Source organism: Nipponia nippon, unplaced genomic scaffold (assembly GCF_047370975.1).
Source record: "Nipponia nippon isolate SJK-2023a ecotype South Korea unplaced genomic scaffold, ASM4737097v1 scaffold_2, whole genome shotgun sequence".
Lineage (NCBI taxonomy): Eukaryota > Metazoa > Chordata > Aves > Pelecaniformes > Threskiornithidae > Nipponia > Nipponia nippon.
In genome coordinates this window covers 18,387,770-18,406,031 of record NW_028262336.1, presented here as the reverse complement: position 1 = coordinate 18,406,031, position 18,262 = coordinate 18,387,770, and the positions used below count along the sequence as shown (strand labels likewise).

General features: G+C 44.6%; 1 protein-coding gene and 1 long non-coding RNA gene across 3 annotated transcripts in view; one reads left to right on the top strand and one right to left on the bottom strand.

Annotated features, from left to right (window-relative positions):
* Nucleotides 1–231: 231 nt before the first annotated feature.
* LOC148055678 (uncharacterized) lies at nt 232–6,844 on the bottom strand. Its single transcript, XR_015704801.1, has 2 exons — nt 6,680–6,844; nt 232–2,523 (listed from the first exon to the last, which is right to left on the bottom strand). It is a non-coding gene; the product is annotated as an uncharacterized LOC148055678 (long non-coding RNA).
* Nucleotides 5,499–18,262, top strand: part of CADM2 (cell adhesion molecule 2) — a 673,388-nt gene continuing 660,624 nt past the window's right edge. For both annotated transcript variants that reach the window (XM_087757917.1, XM_087757916.1), the window contains exon 1: nt 5,499–5,939. In XM_087757917.1, the coding sequence (XP_087614043.1) occupies nt 5,879–5,939 (61 nt within the window). In that variant the 5' untranslated portion in view covers nt 5,499–5,878. The remainder of the gene's footprint in view (nt 5,940–18,262) is intronic.

The window sequence follows — 18,262 nt, the reverse complement described above, 5'->3', positions numbered from 1 at the left end:
ACTGAATTCATAATATTGCTCTGGAACTGATACATACTGTATATTTACACACCAATATGTTTTATGGAAATGAACACATTTCTTCTCGGGAGCATATTTTCAAACTTCAATTGCTCTTTACTGAAGCCAATTTTTTTCAAACAAAAAAAAAATGCAATGCGTTTCATGTCTATATATTTTTATTCACGCCAATATATTTTCACAGTTGGATGGATTTAACTAAATTAGTAGTTACAGTATTTGTTCAAACCAGTGCATTTTTGCTGGCATCTGGTAAGTAAATGTTATCCAATTTTTTTTTTTTTTTTTTTTTTTAGGAATCAGCTTCAACCAAACCTACATCATTTAAAACAACAGCAACGCACCTCCGCCACACAAAATTTCTCATCCAAAACAAACAAAACCCCAACTCTTCTGTTCCAGCTGCTGAAGTATGGTAAAGGGGTAACGTAAAATGCAAATACACAGACTTCAGTCAAGGTAGGTCTGACCCTCTGATTTCCACGAAGGCCCATACCAGTGCCCTGGGCAGGGAAATGCACTTTCTGTGATGATACCTGTTGCCTTCTGGAGAGGGACCCTACACCCTTGGGAAGCCATGCTGCTACTTGCAGGTAGGAGGGGGCAAATATAAGAATTAAGGACTTGCTACTGCAAGAGATGGCTGTTATCCAGCCAGATATTTCTTCAAGGCTAGGTGGCAGCGCATGGGGGTTTTGTCACAACATTTTTGTATTGAGCCATGTAAATGAGTCTCACTTTCCAAATTACTATTTTCAATGTGATTGTGAATGTTTAGCAGTATTGCAAGTCAGGATAGAATCTGTCTCTAACTTCTGTCACTACCAGCTTGCCTTCTCCATACCTTCTTTCCCATGGGGCTTTTTTGTTGTTGTTGGAACTCTGCAATCATATTTTGACTACTTCTTCACTACCCTCTAGATTATACAAAATTTACTTAAAAATATATATTATAGAAAATAACATAGAGCAAGTGTTTCTAGAGCTATGTTTCACAGCTTGTAATACTGGAAGTTTCTCTCTCCTTAAATTCTCTCTATATCTTCCACTGTTTGCTGAATTCAACAGAACCACAATGTTTTGTCAAGTAAATAAGCCTCCCTCGGGTATCAGTTCCTCTCCCTAATCACTGACCACCGATGCTACCAAGGAGCATCATTAAAATCATGATTATCCCTTCAGACTTTCCTTGTCTTTCAAGGCAAACTCTAGAGGTAGACTGACCCAATACAACACAGATGGCTCCTTCTAGAGGAGGTGGCGTTTAGCTTTCTAGAGAGATGCCCAAAGTCTTGTTGATCAGGAGAAAAAAAGCATGCAAGCAAATTAACAGAGCATGTGGTGGACCAGGACATGAGGCGGTAAGTGATTTGAGCTGTCTGTCAGGGCTGCACACAGTTTCATCAACTATTCACCGACACCTGTGAAATCTATGCAGTCTAGAAAAGGATGAACAGGGAAATAATCGAGAGGAAACAACTAAGAAAGCTGGCTGCTCTGCTAGAGGAAGGGTTTGTCTGTTAGCTTTTGAGTGAACACAACCAAGAAAAAAATTGTGAGGTAGGAGAACGCAATATAAGATCTACGCTGGAAGTGTAGGGGACGCTGGACAACTTGCTATTTACCAATTCAGTGAGAGGAAAAACTTGCTGACTCTTTCCAGATCTTGCTTGGAGATTAAATTTTTTTCGCTTTGTTTAGCATTAGGAGTATTTGTAAGTATCACCTTGATGGATATCGGGATAATGCAGAAGAACTTTTTTCTGCTTCTGATAAAATGTTTACCTTCTGCATCTGGTTTTCAGCGTTGATCTCCTGTTGATATTTTAGGCTATTACTTTTTACTCTGTGCTGAAGTGTGTTTCCTGAAGAGTCCCTGTTGCCCTTTTGGTCTGGAAGTAATGAGGCTTCTGGCCATTCTGTGCGTGAGCTCCAGCTCCACAGACCAATTACAAAGTTTTGTCCCATTTCTGTTAGGTGTAGATGTGAGCTGCCACTGAATGTCGTAAGATGTGATACTACATTTACATAAGCTGTCAAATTAACAGCTGCATTAATCAGAAGAAAACAAGTACGACAGCATATCTGGCAGTTTGAATGATTTTAATCATAAACTTTTCAGATATATAGTTGGTCAAATAAACCAGGGGCTTCTGGTTGGGATTTTTTTCTCTTTTTGAAAAACGGACAGAAAACTTGCTTCAGCATACGCAGCATAAAGACCTCTTGATACTCCTCTCCACTGCAGTGGTTTATTGGTGGGGTTTGAACCCTGGGTTTAATTTTCTCATGTTTAGTAAAGATTTCTGCTGTGTGATGAAGAGGAGTAATGCCAACCCGCCCTGTGAACCAGCTTCCTATCAACACCAATATCAACACTATCGACCAAATGAGTTGGTCGCTCATTTCAGAACCACTTGAGCCAGAAGAGAATGGTGGGAACCGGCATTTCTGGTTATGCTTCTGACATGGGATGTGATGTGATGTCCGTGTCACTGGGTTCTGGGAGGAAAATAGAATCATAGAATCAGAGAATAAATATCAGCTGGTGTTTCTAAACACGCAGATCAACTTTTCCAAATGTACTAATGTGGCAAAGACGTGGAACCCCCGTGATGTACAGACAGGCGCTTCATTCCTACACCTGCCAGGGGACCTCTTTTCACAGTTTCTAATCGCTAAGCTGCGAAGACACTTGTATCTTTCCTATAACGCTTCCTGGAATAAGACTACAATCAAAAGTATGTTTTGTCAAAAGTACAGAGTTGTCAGTTATCATAATTAATGCAAAAGCACTTCAGGCTGGATTACAGTCTTGCTTTAGTGACGGGTTTAAATTACTTATTTTGTCAGAATTGCTTTTTTAATTTCCTCCCCCAACGAAAAAAATGCAAGTTTTGAGCATTTGTTGACATTTTTAGTGCTGCCCTAAAAATGATGACTTGTTCCTTTTTACAAGACTTCTAAAATATTCTGAGAATCATTCCCTGTTCATTACTACTTTACAGGTACTGAACCCTAAGAACACTGGTAAAACCTTTGCCTATTGTGTATTTTTTCAGCAGCAATAAAAACCGAGTAAAGCAAGTAACTACTCATCTACCAGAGATGGACTTCAAATGCTTCCCTGTCCTAGGGGACATCCCAGTGCAACATCTTTGATAGCATTCAAGTAACCTACGTAACATGGAGATGTCCGTGATGTTCATTTGATACAAAGTCATACAAATGACAGAACTTTAAAACGTGATTCTGTAATTTGATTCTGGACTGTGCTTGGGCATCTTTTGGAGCTGGGGGGAACTCAATGTAAATTCTGATGCAGTCTCAAGTGTTGCTAGGCATAACCATCACTTGTTAATGAACCAAGTGGAAGATATGACTGCAGAATACGTAACTTCCCAGATCCCACTCTGGTGCAAGTTCTTTAAGGTAAAGCTGACAACTGTTAGCACTTCCTTAGTTATCTGAGACCACGCACCCTTCGGAGAAATGAGCTTTTAAAGAGTTTCTCTCTCCTATAGGTATGTAAGACTATTTCATCACGTGTTTATCTCAGTAAAGCTCTTTGGTGTTCAAGAACGGGACATCAAGGTGGAAACTCAGAGAGGTACTGTGGAAAACATACTGCATCATGTTGGAAAGTAAATCTCAATAGAAAAAGAATGGAACCAGAACTGGAGAAACACCTGATCGTTACAGGCGTTTGGGTGCAGGGGAATCCTGCTTTCTCTGAGATAAGGCAACGCAATTCCCTCCATAGACATTTACAGACAGGTCCAGCAACTTAAATATAAGGTATTCTGATTTCACTAAAGGTTTTGGCAAGGGGTGAATGATACTGTGCTAAACACCAAATACGCAAACACGAAGAAGTAGCCTGACATATTGGACTTCTTACATTCATGTCTTCTCTTTTAGACCATAAGCAATTTAGGACTACTAGCTGAATGCTACAAACTGTCCCAAAGAAAGCCTTCAGAGAAAAAACTTTCTCCAAACCATTCAGAGTCCAGGCAACACTGCGAAAAGTCCAGAAAGCTCCTTATTGCCGTGGTCTGGGTACCTCACAAGAGGAGCCGGTCTCATTCCTACTGTGGTGAAGGTCCCTATAGGTGTTTAGTTCTGAGGACACAGGCGACTCAGCCAGTCGTTCTTTCATCTGCTGCTTTCGGGGAGACGGGAGGAAGAGCAGAGGGCGGAGAAGGTGCTTTACGCCTCCCTTGTAAGGCCCGGAGGGAACCGCCCGGCTCCTTTCCACGGCGCCTGGCCCCGGCCGCAGCCCCCGGGCACTTTCCCCGGCTCTCCCTGCCGGCGATGGGGCCGAGCTGGCCGGTAGCGGCCTGCGAGGGGCGGCCCGGGCACCCCCTCTCCGCCAGTTACCCGCGCCTCCGCGGCAGCCGGCGGGGACGCTGGATTCGCGCTGAAGTCCCCAACCCACGGCCCCGCCGCCGGTGCGCCTCGCCCCCACCGCCCGGCCCCGCCTGCCTGCGGGCTGCGGGCCCCGCTCCTTCCCCAGCCGCGGCAGGACGGGGGCCGCCAGGCGGCGGCTAGCGCCTGTCCCGCCCGCCGCGCCGCTGATCCAGCCGCTGGTGGCGGCTGTCCGCGGGGCGCCCCGCCGCGCAGGGAGAGCGCCACACCGCCCCCGGGGCTCTCCCGCCCCGCCCGCGCAGCCCGATCGGGCCTTAACGGTGGCGCCGCAGCCGGCGCCCGGGGCGCTGAAGGCCGGGGCGGGCGGCGAGGGGACACCTGCCGCCCCTCCCGCGGCCGGTGTGGCAGCGGGCAGCGCCGCCCCCGCCCCGCCGTCCGGCGCGCTCTGCCCCGGGGCGGCGCCACCTCCCCTCCGGCGCCCGCCGCCACGGCCGCCGCCGGCCGCCACTTCAGAACCGGGTCTGGACAGCGCCCCGCCGCCCGCCCCCGCCCCCCCGTCGCTCAGCGCCCATTGGCTGGAGAGGCGCCGCCGAGCCGGGTATCCCCGCGATTGGCCCGAGCCGGCTGCCACTCAGCGGCGCAGGACGGGGGGCCTGGCGCCTCGCTCGCGGCTGAAGACGCTGAGAAACGCCCGCTTGTTTTGTAACCTGGCGTCTCGCGCCTCCTCTGTCACCGCCTCATTGGCAGTCCGGCCCGACCCGGGGACTTCCTATTGGACAGCCGCCGACGCCAGTCACGCACCCATCTGAGGGGGCGGCCCGGGGGCCAGGGGGCGTGCCGTGCCGGCGGGGGTGTGGCCACGGCGGTGGCAGGGGCGTGCCCACGGCGCAGGGAGGGCGTGGCGTGGCGCCGGGGGCGGGCCGAGGGGCGGGGCTCCCGGCAGAAAGGGGCGGGGCGGGGCCGGGGGAGCCTCGCAAGCCGAGAGTGCCCTTGTGTCTCGAGCCGGGAAGCGGCTGGGAGCGGAGCGGAGTGCAGCAGCCTCCCGCGTGCCGCGGCGACAGCGCAGCCCCCCCCCCCCCCCCTTCCCCCTCCCGCCAGCGAGACGGGACGGGACGGGACGGGACGGGAGAGGCGCGCGGACGGACGGACGGACGGACGGACGGACGGACACGCCGGCAGGGGCAAGGGGAGCCAGCGGGGGCACCCGGCACCGCTCCGCGGGGGAAACCTGAACCTGCCCAGCAGCGCCGGAGCCAGCGGAGGGAGCCGCTCCCCCCTCCTCCCTCCCCAATCCACCCCCGCGACCCTGGTCCTCCTCCTCCTCCTCCTCCTCCTCACCCCACTGGATACAGCGAGGGAGACACTGCGGCGGAGGCGGCGGCGGCGGCGGCTCCTGCGGGGGGAAGGAAGCGCCCGGAGAGCGGAGCGGCGGGAGGCTGCGGATCTGCGTGCCTGGCGCCCACCCAGCCCGAGGGGAGCCCCCAGGATGCGGCTGAAGCCCGGCGCGCTCCTGCGCTTCTACAGCCTCTGCGGGATCCTCGTACAAGGTACCGCCTCCTCCCCACCCCTGCCCCGCGCGGGGAGGGAGGGAGGGGGGGAGGGACCCCGGGGGGGCACCGCCGCGGCCCGGGGCATCCCCGGCCCCGCTGCCCGCCCCTCCCCGCCGCCCCGCTCCTGACCCGCTCCCTCCCTCGCCCCTCTACCGGCTCCCCCGCCTCCGCCGCCCTCTCCTCCCTGGGCGCCCCCCGCCTGCCGCTTGGGTAGCGCTATCCAGCGCTGAGGCGCCGCACGGCCGTTAACCCTTCCCGCTCTTGCCGCCCTCGTTCGCCCGCCGCGCTTCTCCCCCCGCCCCGCCGCCGCCCGTCGCTCGCCGACCCCTGCAGCCACCCCGTCAACTCCCCGTCACCTCCCCGCTCGCCCGCCGCGAACGTGCCCCCGAAAGTGCGAGTGCCGCCGCCGCAGCGGCAGCGTGTGCGCCGCAACAACATCCCGGGGAAACCTGCGGGCTCCAGCCGAGCCTCCCCGGTGGGGAGCCGGGGGACGGGGGATGGCGGGGGACGGGGGGGGGGTGTCCGTGCCTCGCTCCCGCCGCCGCCGAGACTGCGTGTCTGTATGCGAGGTGCGTCGGGTAATCGGATGAGCCGGGGGTTCAGGAGCGGATCCCTGCTCCAGGCGGCTCATCCTGCAGCTAGTTCCCACACTGGATGTATTCCTCCCTCCCGCCTCCCCGCCGCCGCCTTCTCGCCCGCCGCGCCGCCGCCGCCGCCCCCCCTCACGAACGTTATACCTCCAAGTCCAACGTCGCGGCCGCCGCGGAGGGAAGCCCGCGGCACGCTGCTGCCGTGCCGCTGACCGCCGCGCCTGCCTGCCGGCGATCTTCCCTCAGACCTCTCCCGCTTCGGGGGGGAGGCGAGCCGGCAGCCGAGCCCGCTGCGCCGCCGCCCGCCGAGACTTTGCCCCCTCAGCGCCGGCGGGGTGGCGACGAGGCCCCCCCCTTGCCCCCGCCGCCCTGCGGGGCCGGGCGGGGCGGGGGGAGGCAAGGGCCGGGCGCGGGGGTCGGGGGAGGCGGCGGCCCGGCGGGGGTAAGCAGGGTGAGGGAGCCGCCGCGCAGCGACGGGCCGGCGGGCGCCCGGTCCTGAGGGCGGCTGCGGGGGGACGGCGGGGCGCCTCTCCCCCCTTCGCTCGCTCGGCGTGCGGGGCATCTCAGTTCGGGAGGGAGAAGCGAAGAGACGATTAAACTAAGTGACCTTGTAAGATTTTTTTTTTTGTGTGTGTGTCTTTTTTTTTCCCCTCTCGCCTCCGTCGTGCCGTTTCGCGTCAAGTTTAATATATTTCGCGTTTCCCTCGGCTGCGTCATGTGTCGGGCGATCTCCGGAGGGAGCAGCGGCTGGCAGCCGCCCGGGTTCCCGAAACACGCGAGCCTCATCCCGCCTCCCCCCGTCGGCCCGAAGCCTGCCCTGCCCCCGCCTCGCCTCCCGAGGAAGTTACCGGTCGTGGGGGCGAGAATGCAGGGAAGGGGGGGGGGGGGTGCGCTTGGCACCTGCGAGGGACAGTTTCGTCGGGCAGGTTATTTGTATTCTTTCCCAATGTTTATGAGTTGCCCTGTACGTCACCGCACAAGGAGCTGCTGTGTTGGTGCTATACAAGAGTATTTATTGGGGCATGTGCGGCGGGCTGCACCTGGGGGTTGGCTCCTCGCTGCCTTTTACATTTCCCTGTGAATTGTCAATTCATTGCCCTGCAGAGGAGGGGGGAAGCGTCTGGACCGACTTTCTGTCACCAATAAAATCGGGGCTGCTGCTTGGAGGAGGAGGATTTGATCTTTCCTAAGATGCAATCAGCCGCATTCAGCGCATCACAGTTTTGAGAGTCAACCAGTGATTAAAAACAGTGATGTCTTTGACAGCAGTTTAGGGAGTGTGCCAGGCAAAATGTAACTCTGTGAACCGCATCAGGTAAAAAACACGTTGCAAGAGAAGGGGTGTAATACAAATCTGACTGTGACTGTGTGAAAATAACCAGATTGGGCCTGTCCTTGCAGATGGGGAAAAGCGATGCTTAACGCGTTACCCAGCTTGCCCTCCATGTGTATAAAACATCTCCCTCTTTTCAGTTTCTCACACAATTATTTTTTTCAGCTCCTGATTAAAGCTGCAATCAAAAATACTTACGCACTCTGTGTACTGCACTTTAGCAGAGTGCTGTTTCAGGAGGCACTTTTGCTGGGCACTATTAAAAAGAAAAAAAAAAAGGGAGGGGGATATAAAGAACCTGTAACCCTCAGACAGGAGTGAGAGGAAATAATTTCTACTATCCCTTTCTCCTAAGGCAAAGGAGAATGGAGAAAAAGATGAGTACGTATTTTCTAGGAGAAGACTGTCCTGAATAGTGACTGTATCTAACAGAACACCAAATTCTTTTAGTCCACCTTATAGTGCTACTTCATAAATACTGTTTTCTCAGTTTCTGCCATTTATTTTGGCACGACTAGCAAACACAGTTACCATATTAGACACATTTCTTGTTGGCAGCTTTATACCTGCGTTTAGAAGTAGCTTTTCCTGTTGGCTTGGTTTGCCTCCCCAAATTGTGTTGTGAAGTGGCTCAGTGGATTTGCTAGCTTCCTCTGATTTTTCTGTTTGTGGGCCATGGGATACACAGGCTTTTCGTCAGCTCTGTACGTGAATAAGATCTTTGTGCTGAGGATTCGAAGCACTTCTGGATTGTAACTAAGGATGGTTCCTGTTAGTGAAACTGAAGCTAGTTAAGTTTAAAGACAGGGTGACAAAGAGTCAAGCTGACAAGCGTCCTGCATGGAAGTATGCCTTTCTGGCATGATCTGTGGAGAGACTTGCTTAAGGAATCTGTCCTGAGTATTGATGAAGCATCAGCTGAGGGAAGAGGACATAGAATAATGCTTCTCAGCTTGTGCGTGGAATAGCATTAACAGCAAGCGGTCCCTTCGGGAAGGAGGCAAACAAGAAGTAAAAGCCCAGTGTCAACTGCTTGCTGTGAAAGGGGAGCGATGGAGGTGGAAGAGGGAGTAATAACATGTTGAGCTGAGAAGCCGTTTGTCAGCTGAGTTTGGGTATGATATTAGTCTGCTCTGCCCTCTCCAGCGTTTGCTGTGAAAATAGTAGGATCTCTGGCTGCTGTTGTTCTTAGCTTGTGTACTGTAATGATTCTGGAGTACTTAAACGATGTCCCAAGCGGCTAAACTGTTGCGTATGTTTACAGTCACCCTTACATTTTTGTTTCCTTCTGATTGTTTTTTCCGCTTCATGAATTTAGCTTTCCTTAGACAAAATTTAACAGTTGGAGGACAGCATATATTTAGAATAACTCGAGTATCTGAGCTGTTTTTATGCAACCTGAAAAGTAAATTCTTTATTGCAAAGAGTTATCACATGGAAAACTGTAATATTAAAAAGAGTTTTGTTGGATTCATAGTATACAGATACGGGTTCAGGTTATCCTGGAATTGTAGCTGCTGTAGCCCCCTGCTGTGTGATAATGCAAATGGCATCTAATGCCTTAATGTGCTCTGCTTCAGAGACGACACTGGATAGTGCTGTACGTGGTAGCAAATGATCTGCTTTCAGTTCTCTGCCAACACCAGGCAAATCTTCTCAATATGGTTTCTTCAGACACTTCAAATGCTTGCAACCTGTCTACTAATGAAAATAATGTAGGGACACTTTAATTTGTCTGAAACTGTGATCACTGATGCAACAAATCAGTGAAGACAGATAATTGCTTATGGGTGGGACTTTTTTTTCACAAGCCCAGATCTATTACAAGCAGAATTAAAAAAAAAAAAAAAAGCAAGTGTGCAAATGGCTACTTCTCAGATCATCTAAGCTAATTTAAGACACAGACACCATACACTACTCAATATCTTGTGTATCTAGATTCTGTTTTGAATTTTCAGTTGGATTTCTCTTAGCAAGATCTTGGCAACCCAACGCTGTATGCATAGGGATTGTCTTGACAGCTAGATGTTGTTACGCTAATACGGTGTACAGCAAGTCAAAAGCATGTTGTTGTAATTCTGTAAGTTCTGTGAGGGTATAGACAATTACAGAACAGAAGACAGTAGATTTGATACAATCTTTATTTGGAATATTTTACACACAAGTTGAAACACTAAATGTATCACTCTACTTGAAGGTGACTCTTTATATGATTTCTGTAACTCTTAACCGAGGCTTGGTAGGCTTACTAGCTGCTTAGTTCTTAGGCTGGTTCATATTTTATGATTTTTTTTTTGCTTGATTTCTTCATGTATTTTTATTGATAGTCATCATATAGCAGTTTGTGTTCAGTTTTAGAACATGACGTAACGAAACAATCCAAATTCCTGTTGATGACCTCACACAACTTCCCTGAAGAATACATGAATAGGGATCACTCACTCTCATAATCTTTATCACTCTTACACTCAAAATATTTATCAAGTTTCTATCATCAATTCAACAGTAAACAGTTTTGAAGTTTCTCACTGAAGAAGTAACTCAACAGAAATGTTGATGAAGTACCTCCATTGAAACAAATACATTTTTCTTGTCTACTTTCTTGTTAGCTCTCTTTTATTTATTTTTTTAATTTCAGAAATGTAAAACAGTGAACCTCCCTCTGCTTTTAAATTTACTTGTTGGTTGCAATTCCATTATAGTGTATTATAAATGTCTTTAAGCCATAGTTTTTTATTATAGAAACTTTAGTTCTCACAACTAGCTTTCTCATCGCTCTGGCCTGATCCTACTATTGACAAAGTGTGTTGAATGTAATTACCCTTACTCTTTCCACTGAAGAATTAATCTTTTAATATTGCTATGTAAAGTCAAGATTAGATTTTGAGTTGTGTTTGGTTTTTTGGTTTTTTTTTTTTTTTTTTTTTACTTATGCATCAGAAATGGTCATTAAGTAACTGATAACAACTGTATGTATGGTAAAGACATGGATATGGACATCAGGTAGTTGCCAAGAGAATAACAGTATAACCAGAGTGTGGTTGACTGCTAGAACGATGATTCCCTCTTCATCTGATATTTGAAAGGCAGAAATAGAAGATGCTGTCATTGTCCTCTCAATGCCTTCTCCAAGAGAATGAAGGAATACTTCAATTTTGTTTTAAAACATGAATCTAATGACAGGCTAATTCTGTTAGACACTCTCAAAACAATGGAGGGTCTTCTCTAGAGAGAATGCCACTGACATGCCTTTTAAAATACACATTCCAAAACAAATGGAGAATGGTAGAACTATTAGACATAGTTTTAGTAGGTGTCTCCTCTGGGATTGCATCAATATTAAGTATGGTCTTAATGAGCATATCCCTTCTTCCCAAGGAGTCTTTGAGGTGTGTTTGAAAGGAAGAAAGGCAAATATCAAATTCCAGTGGCAAGGAGTAACTTGTAAAATCATGATTTCTCTCAGGAATCTGTCCTTGAACAACTTATCTTTCTACGTAATGAAAACATTTTGAAAACAATTGAGTATTTTGAAGAATGAATATGGGTGTCTTTGCAAGGGCTCTTAATGTTGTGGTTTTCTGTTTGTGTGTGGTTTTTTTTCCTATGAACCTATTTCAGGATCTTTTCATTTTATAAATGAAGATTAAAGGCAAATGTTTACAGTTTCTCTTATGTTAATGCACAGTAAGCTCAGGATGGGTGCTTTAAATGTCAATACATAGGATAACATCATAATAGCATTTTAAGGGGGGAGAGGATGGAGCAGAGAACACTTATTTCAATGGCAAAACAGAGTGCTGACACCGGAGGCTGTGTATTGCATCTTCCAGTGCTCTCTTTTAATAGTAATGTTTTGCGTGTAGGACTTCCTAACATGGAGAACTTGGAACAGGCAAAAAGGATTTAGTGAAGAATGTAGGTAGTTATTTTTGTTGTAGATGGACTGGAAGACTCCCTGTTTCTTCCTTTAACAATGTCTGCCTACCTATCGTCCTATCTCCTTTCCCTAACATCAGTAAATGTGAAAAATAAAATCATACTTGCTTCCTTTGCCATCCTTTTATTTGCAAAACAGAGATCTTGGGATCTATGTAAGCCTTATTCAGGAGTATTTTTGCTGTCTGACAAGTTTGGGATTTTTGAGGGAAAGACCTTCCTAACCATGAGTTGAGTTGTATTTACTGCTTTCTGGTTTAATCAAATGGCTCTTGCATAGTGTGAATGCTTTTATAGCTTTCACATTGTAAGTAGCAGCGAATCGCTGTTAATATAGTTTTACATTACTATAAATTAATAAATATAACTTTTTTCTATTTTGTAATACTCAATGTAGGATTCTCCTTTTTTCTTACATAGCTGTTAAAGAATATTAACTCTCCATAGGCAGCTGCTCTTCAGTTTTAGAAAAATAATCAGTGTATAGTCTGTGTTTCTCAATTTGAATCCCTAAAGCTCTTTCAGAGCTGAAAGTTTCTCTGTGTGTGTGTGTGTGTGTGTATATGCATATGTATAAAATTTTGTTCACCTAGAGATATATTACTGAACTCCTCTCCAGCTTATTCTTTGTTCTGTGAATGGAGTTGGCAAGGTTTAGGTTATCTGTAACACAGCGCATATTGTCATATATGCAGTATAGTGGTTGTCTGCATAGCTTTAATATTCCCTCTGTCGTCATCTTTCTGTAAATGCTTTGTTGACTGCCTGTCTTTTTCTTTGTTGGATGGGAAGGATAGTGCGAGAGAGGCTGTTTTCTTATGTTAGAAGTAAAAATATTCTGGTTAGATTTTAAACTTATACACCACAATGTTAATCAAACAATGATTCTAATCGTGGTAATTCAATTGCCAAATCTTAGCTAAAGTAACCTGAGTATGCTATTACATGCAAAAATAATTTGTGACCACATATGAAAATAGAGTTATGCCTTTCTGGATGTCATTGATATATAACGCATTGCATTATTGCCGCTTCTTCTGGCAGAAGCTGAATAGCCCAGCACAGCTGAACTGACCCATCTAAGTCTTAAAAACTCTGGCTTTTCAAAGTTCAACACTGGAAACTCCACAACTGCGACTGACTGACAGCTCTGAAGAGAATAAGGCCAAATTACTTCACAGTAGCAGTTGTAGTAGGCGCTTTGGTGTTTTCCATTTGTTCCGATATTTATCCCAAGCTGACCTACATCTGCTGGATTAACAGTGTAACTTGACCTGCTTTTATTCCTGCTATGCTATAAGGCAGGAAGGCTGTTCTGGTTAGTCCCTGATGAGGGGAAAAGCCATATTAGTTGAAGCAGAAGCAATCAATTTTTAGAATTATGTAGGGTTTAAGGTCATTGAATTTGCAACTGAAAAAATACGTTACTTTGCAATATGAATTTGTTATGTACTGAATTTTTTTCTGTAACAAAAGTAAAAACAATGAGATGGTACAGACAAAATCAAGCTGGAGTTTAATATTTTTTTTTTAATTAAAAGATTGTACAAAATATGTTCCAGTGTCAAGCTCATTTTATATTTATCCCTTTCAAAGACTCTTTTATCTTCTTTCCTGAGTGTTAATATGGGGTTTTTTAATATGTGAAATTTAAATCTTGACATGCTAGTTGGTGCTTCATTGTGACACATTGATGGATGTAAATTGAGGAACAGTCAGGAAGTCTCCATTGGATTGCACAGTTTATACAGGAAAATTAAAACTTTGTTTGATGTCTGAAAACACTTGTTCACACTCCAGGTCATCAACTAAAAGAAATTTTTTATGTTTTCAAATACACAAAAATGTCAAACCACAACTGTTTGCTAACTGGAAAATAAATGCAGTGACTAGAGTTATTACTTACTAAACTGATTACTAATTAAGAATTAACAGAGTATCTCAAATCTGTGACAGGTCATAAAATAGTATAATATACAGGAATATACTGTGGTATTCCCTTAACATGAGTTCTTTTGTTAACATGTAAAATAATAGTAGTGAAAATGAGAACTTCTTTTCTGTATGTTTGGAGGAAACCTTAAACTAATATTGCAATTTTTCATGAGTTTAAGTGACGTGTGAAATACCTTGTTCATTAGAGTAAGCATGGTATTGCAGTTTCTTCTTAACTTCACCATTTTTTAACTTTTGCATTGCACTTGCAGATTTCTAATAAGGTTATTGATGTCTCCAGGCTTGTATAATGTGGCCTTGTAATACTATAAAAAAATAGGTGAGATTTGGACTAATATGGAGGAAGCTATAAGTACCATCGTGTTTAATGATCATTTTGGTTAATGAAAAATGATATCTGTACAGTCTAAAAGGAATCCCTTCAGTTTTAAGTTAAAACAACTTGTAGCAAAGTTAGCAACACCTAACATGGAGGAGCTTTTCAGAACTTAAATATCAAGTCTGACAATTACTAGGACATTACATATTAATAGAGAATGTGTCTCATCTTTTGCGATAAAAACAAATTAGCAGTGAATTAGCTTTATAGGCTGTGCTTTCTTTAAAGGCTGGAGTCCTGAATCTAACATGTTACAGTCTTAGGATATATGTTGACTGCTGCTTATGTAAACATAATCAAGATGATGTGTATTTGAACACAAGTACTGTATAAGTAAGTTAGGTATGGGCTAGCACCTTGACTATTTGCCCAGCTTCTTCAGAACATTCTCCTTACCTTATTTGGAATTTTTTTTGTCAAGTATTTGGCATATCTCTCCTCACTAAAGGTAAATTTTGTGGGTTACAAGCTACTGGTTAACGCTTCTTTTTGATATGTAAGATGCAAAACGTACATCGTTCTTAGAGTGAATAAGTCTCATTCACTCCTTAAAGAATGGTCCAGAGCTGACATAATTTCAGTATTTTCCCCACAAAATAAGTTTGGGTTTTAGAATTGGATCAGACTAAAATTAAAATGTTTCCTGCTTCCTAAGTCGTATTTGTTTTGCAAATTATAAATCATTATTGCTTTGCTGTGTTCTGAATGGTGAATTTTGGAGGTGGTGGGAAAAGCAGGTAGTCAATAGAAATATATGGGCCATTTGTTCTTTATCAGTGATACATAAAGACCTCAATAGCGTATAGACTTATATATGGGATGTTCACGTATGTTTTACACACAAGACTAATGTAATTTCAAAACAGCTTGGAATATAAGATTGTTTAAAGTGAATAGTCTTTTATGTATTTTGTGTAAGCAATACTTTGGGGGGGTGTAATTTAAAATGACGTGATTGAAGAATTTCCCGAACTATCTTTGGATTTTGAGGAGAAGAATTATATCAGATTTTGTACAGATTTGCTTTTGTCTGTTAGAAAAGCAACTCATACTTCTGTTCTACAAAACAACAATTTTTTCCTAATCTGATGCAAAATGGAGTAACAGGAAATCTGGATAAAGAAGGCGGTTGAACATGTTCTATAAGGGGTATTCGTCATTTACTGTGACATCCGTATTGCAGGATTTGGAAGTGCAGATACATTTAATAGTGTTCATTGGATTATGCCCATTGCAAACTGAAATACACAGTAAATCCCAATAGGAAAACAGAATCCAGTAGTCTATATCATTTAAAGTGAACAAATGAAAATTTGCTGTTTAATGAATTGTTAATATCATAGGCTTTTTTCTTTTAGTTGGTCATTAAAAACTCCTGTCATTTGAACTTCTTCTAGAAAGGAAGTATATTCAGAAAGAAATTTCAAAATAGGTGACTAGCTGGTCACAAATAAATGCGGAGTTATCTCCCTGCAGGCCTTGTCTGCCTAGGATACCTGTCAAGAAAACCAAACTTTGTTTCTTCTGTTTTCTGCTGCAAGAGTTGAAGTGGGGAAGCAGCAATAGCCCTACTCTGTATGCATGAAGGGATTTCCCCTCTTAAGGTTGTGAGGATAAAGGCCTCAAATTTGGATCTTATATAATCTGTTGTGTCAACTGTGCAACAAGTGAGCGATGCCGTGCCATGCCACCACCTAAGTGGCCTTCATGGATGACATGTAGGTAGGTAGATAGATGGGGGACAGGGAATGGGGCAAGTTATTTTCTCTAGGAATAAAACATCCCCTCCAGAGTTACCGCAAAAGCCTTTGCTGTGAAAGACCAAGACGTATATGAAGGTTAGGCTGGAACAAAACACTGTATGACTTCAGGCTTGCAGGATACGGCATACATTTTCATCTTTGCTCCTGCTATGACTCTCTGCCTCTTTCTTTCCCCAGGAAATGAAATGCTACAAGTGAAGGTTTTAGGGCAAGTGCATTCTGTGGAAGCTATGAGAAGAAATCCTTCTCCCTGCCTTGGAGAAGAAAACACCTAGGAGGGATGTGATAGGAGGCTTAGATTTTTTAAAAATTATTATTGTTTTCTTTTCTTCCCCCTCCTTCTCTCTACCTTCCTCAAATGTGCACTGACAGAAGTGAGGAGGGGAGCCCGTGGGAGTCAGTCTCTGGCACTGGGGCCTGACTCCTGCCAGGGGCACAAGTTACAGAAGCTTTTGGTGAGGTAGTCATAAGGCTGTATTCTCTTTCATCATTAAGAGCCTGATTTTTTTTTTGCATCAGTACAGCATAGAAGACTTCTTACAGGCATTGGTAGGAAGGGTCAAATTTGAGAGCTGAAAATACTTTAAAAGCTACCATATGAAAACCAGGAATTTAGATGAACTTCAGCAGACTGATGCAAACATGCTACATGAGATCATTTCGATGTAGCTGCAGTTCATTTTCCTTGTTCTAAGATAGATAAATCAATTATTTGATTTGAACATTTTGTTCAAAAGCAGCTAAAACACAGTGCAGTTAACTCCCATTTTCTCTATAATGTTACAAGACATGCCATCGCAATATAAAATGCAGTACTATCCAGAATAGTCACAGTATCGGTGTCTCTTGTGCTTTATTTCAGTTAAGAGCCTTAGAGAAAATATCTAGTGCAATGTATATTAGTATAAGAAATCAGAGTTGACTGATGAATATCAATGTCAAAACAGAAGATGTCTTCAGAAATGAAGTTCCTCTGCTGTGACGTCCTGTTGACATGAGATCTTAGAAAATCTAGCATGTCTAGAAAAACAGACGAACTGTTCTGCATGTGTAGCTATGTGCTTATCAAATTGAAACACAGGCAGCTACGCTAGTAAAACTTGGTTAAGATGTCTGAATGGTAGGAGTAGGTAGCTTCTTAGGTGCTGCTGTTGTGTCATGGTAAACTTCTGGATTGTTTGAATATACATCTCATTCTCCAGTGGGGAGATTCTTGACACGAAAACTTTCAGTCCAACTAACAAGTAAAATATCTACCCCATTTCTGAAAGGATTCTACTATTTGCACAGTAGAAAAGTAAATATGAGACAACTTGCATGAGCTATAACTAGTTTTTTAAACATGTTACTCAGGCTCTTGTGATGTCTGTATCATGAACATATTTTTTGCATCTGGAACTTGTATACATACTGTAAAGTGTCAGACTACTGTATGGGAGAATCAATACAAATACAATGTTTTGATTAAACTAGAGAAATGGTCCCACAAGTAATATTAGGGATGGATGAGCAATCCATTGGGTGTTTGTGGTGCTTCAGAATGATATTTGTATTACAAGTCTCTAGCATTCCTGCATATGCAAGCTTTCACCCCCCCCCCCCCCCCCCCCCCCCGGATATACTTATGAAGTATCTACATCAGATGCTTTAATAACTCTTGACAAACTTGTTAGTATTGTTTCCTATGGAAATGTGACAGATTTCATTGCAGAATACACATGCATATGTGAATATAGATTACAAAAATAAATCAATGGATGATAATATTTGAAAACTTTTAAATAGAGAACTAGGTGGTGCTGTTCTTTCATCTTTGTAGCTTAGCTGAATTCTTAAATATGGACTGAGAATATCAGGCTACTACTTTTCAAGAATGAGTTTAGTGCTCTTAAATGTTTGAAGAAGTTACTGTTTCTGATTTCATTGAAAATGCTACTTTGAGAGCTAATAACTGCACAATACAATACTTTCTATTTTATGTAGAAGAGCTTTTGCATCCAACAAATGGTTTAGTTTTATTCAGCATGGTGATGTACTTCCTTTTATTCTCCGTTTGAATGACTTCAGAGTAAATTCTAATAACTTTTTTGACTCTCTGCTTGGCTGTATATTCAGGATTATTTGGTCAGATCGGTTTAGCATGATTAGATGCGTGAACCTTTGAATCCTTTTCCATTCTTGGTTTCTTAAACATTTTGGGACTAATTTGCTAGCAGCACAATGAGATGATCAATAATAGCTGGAAGAAATTTGTTTTAACTGTGTAGTAGCAGTATATAAACCACAATTAATTAAGCAAGAAAACCAATTTATTAAATTTTCTTCCATTTATAAAAAATATGAAGTTTTAATCACTGTCT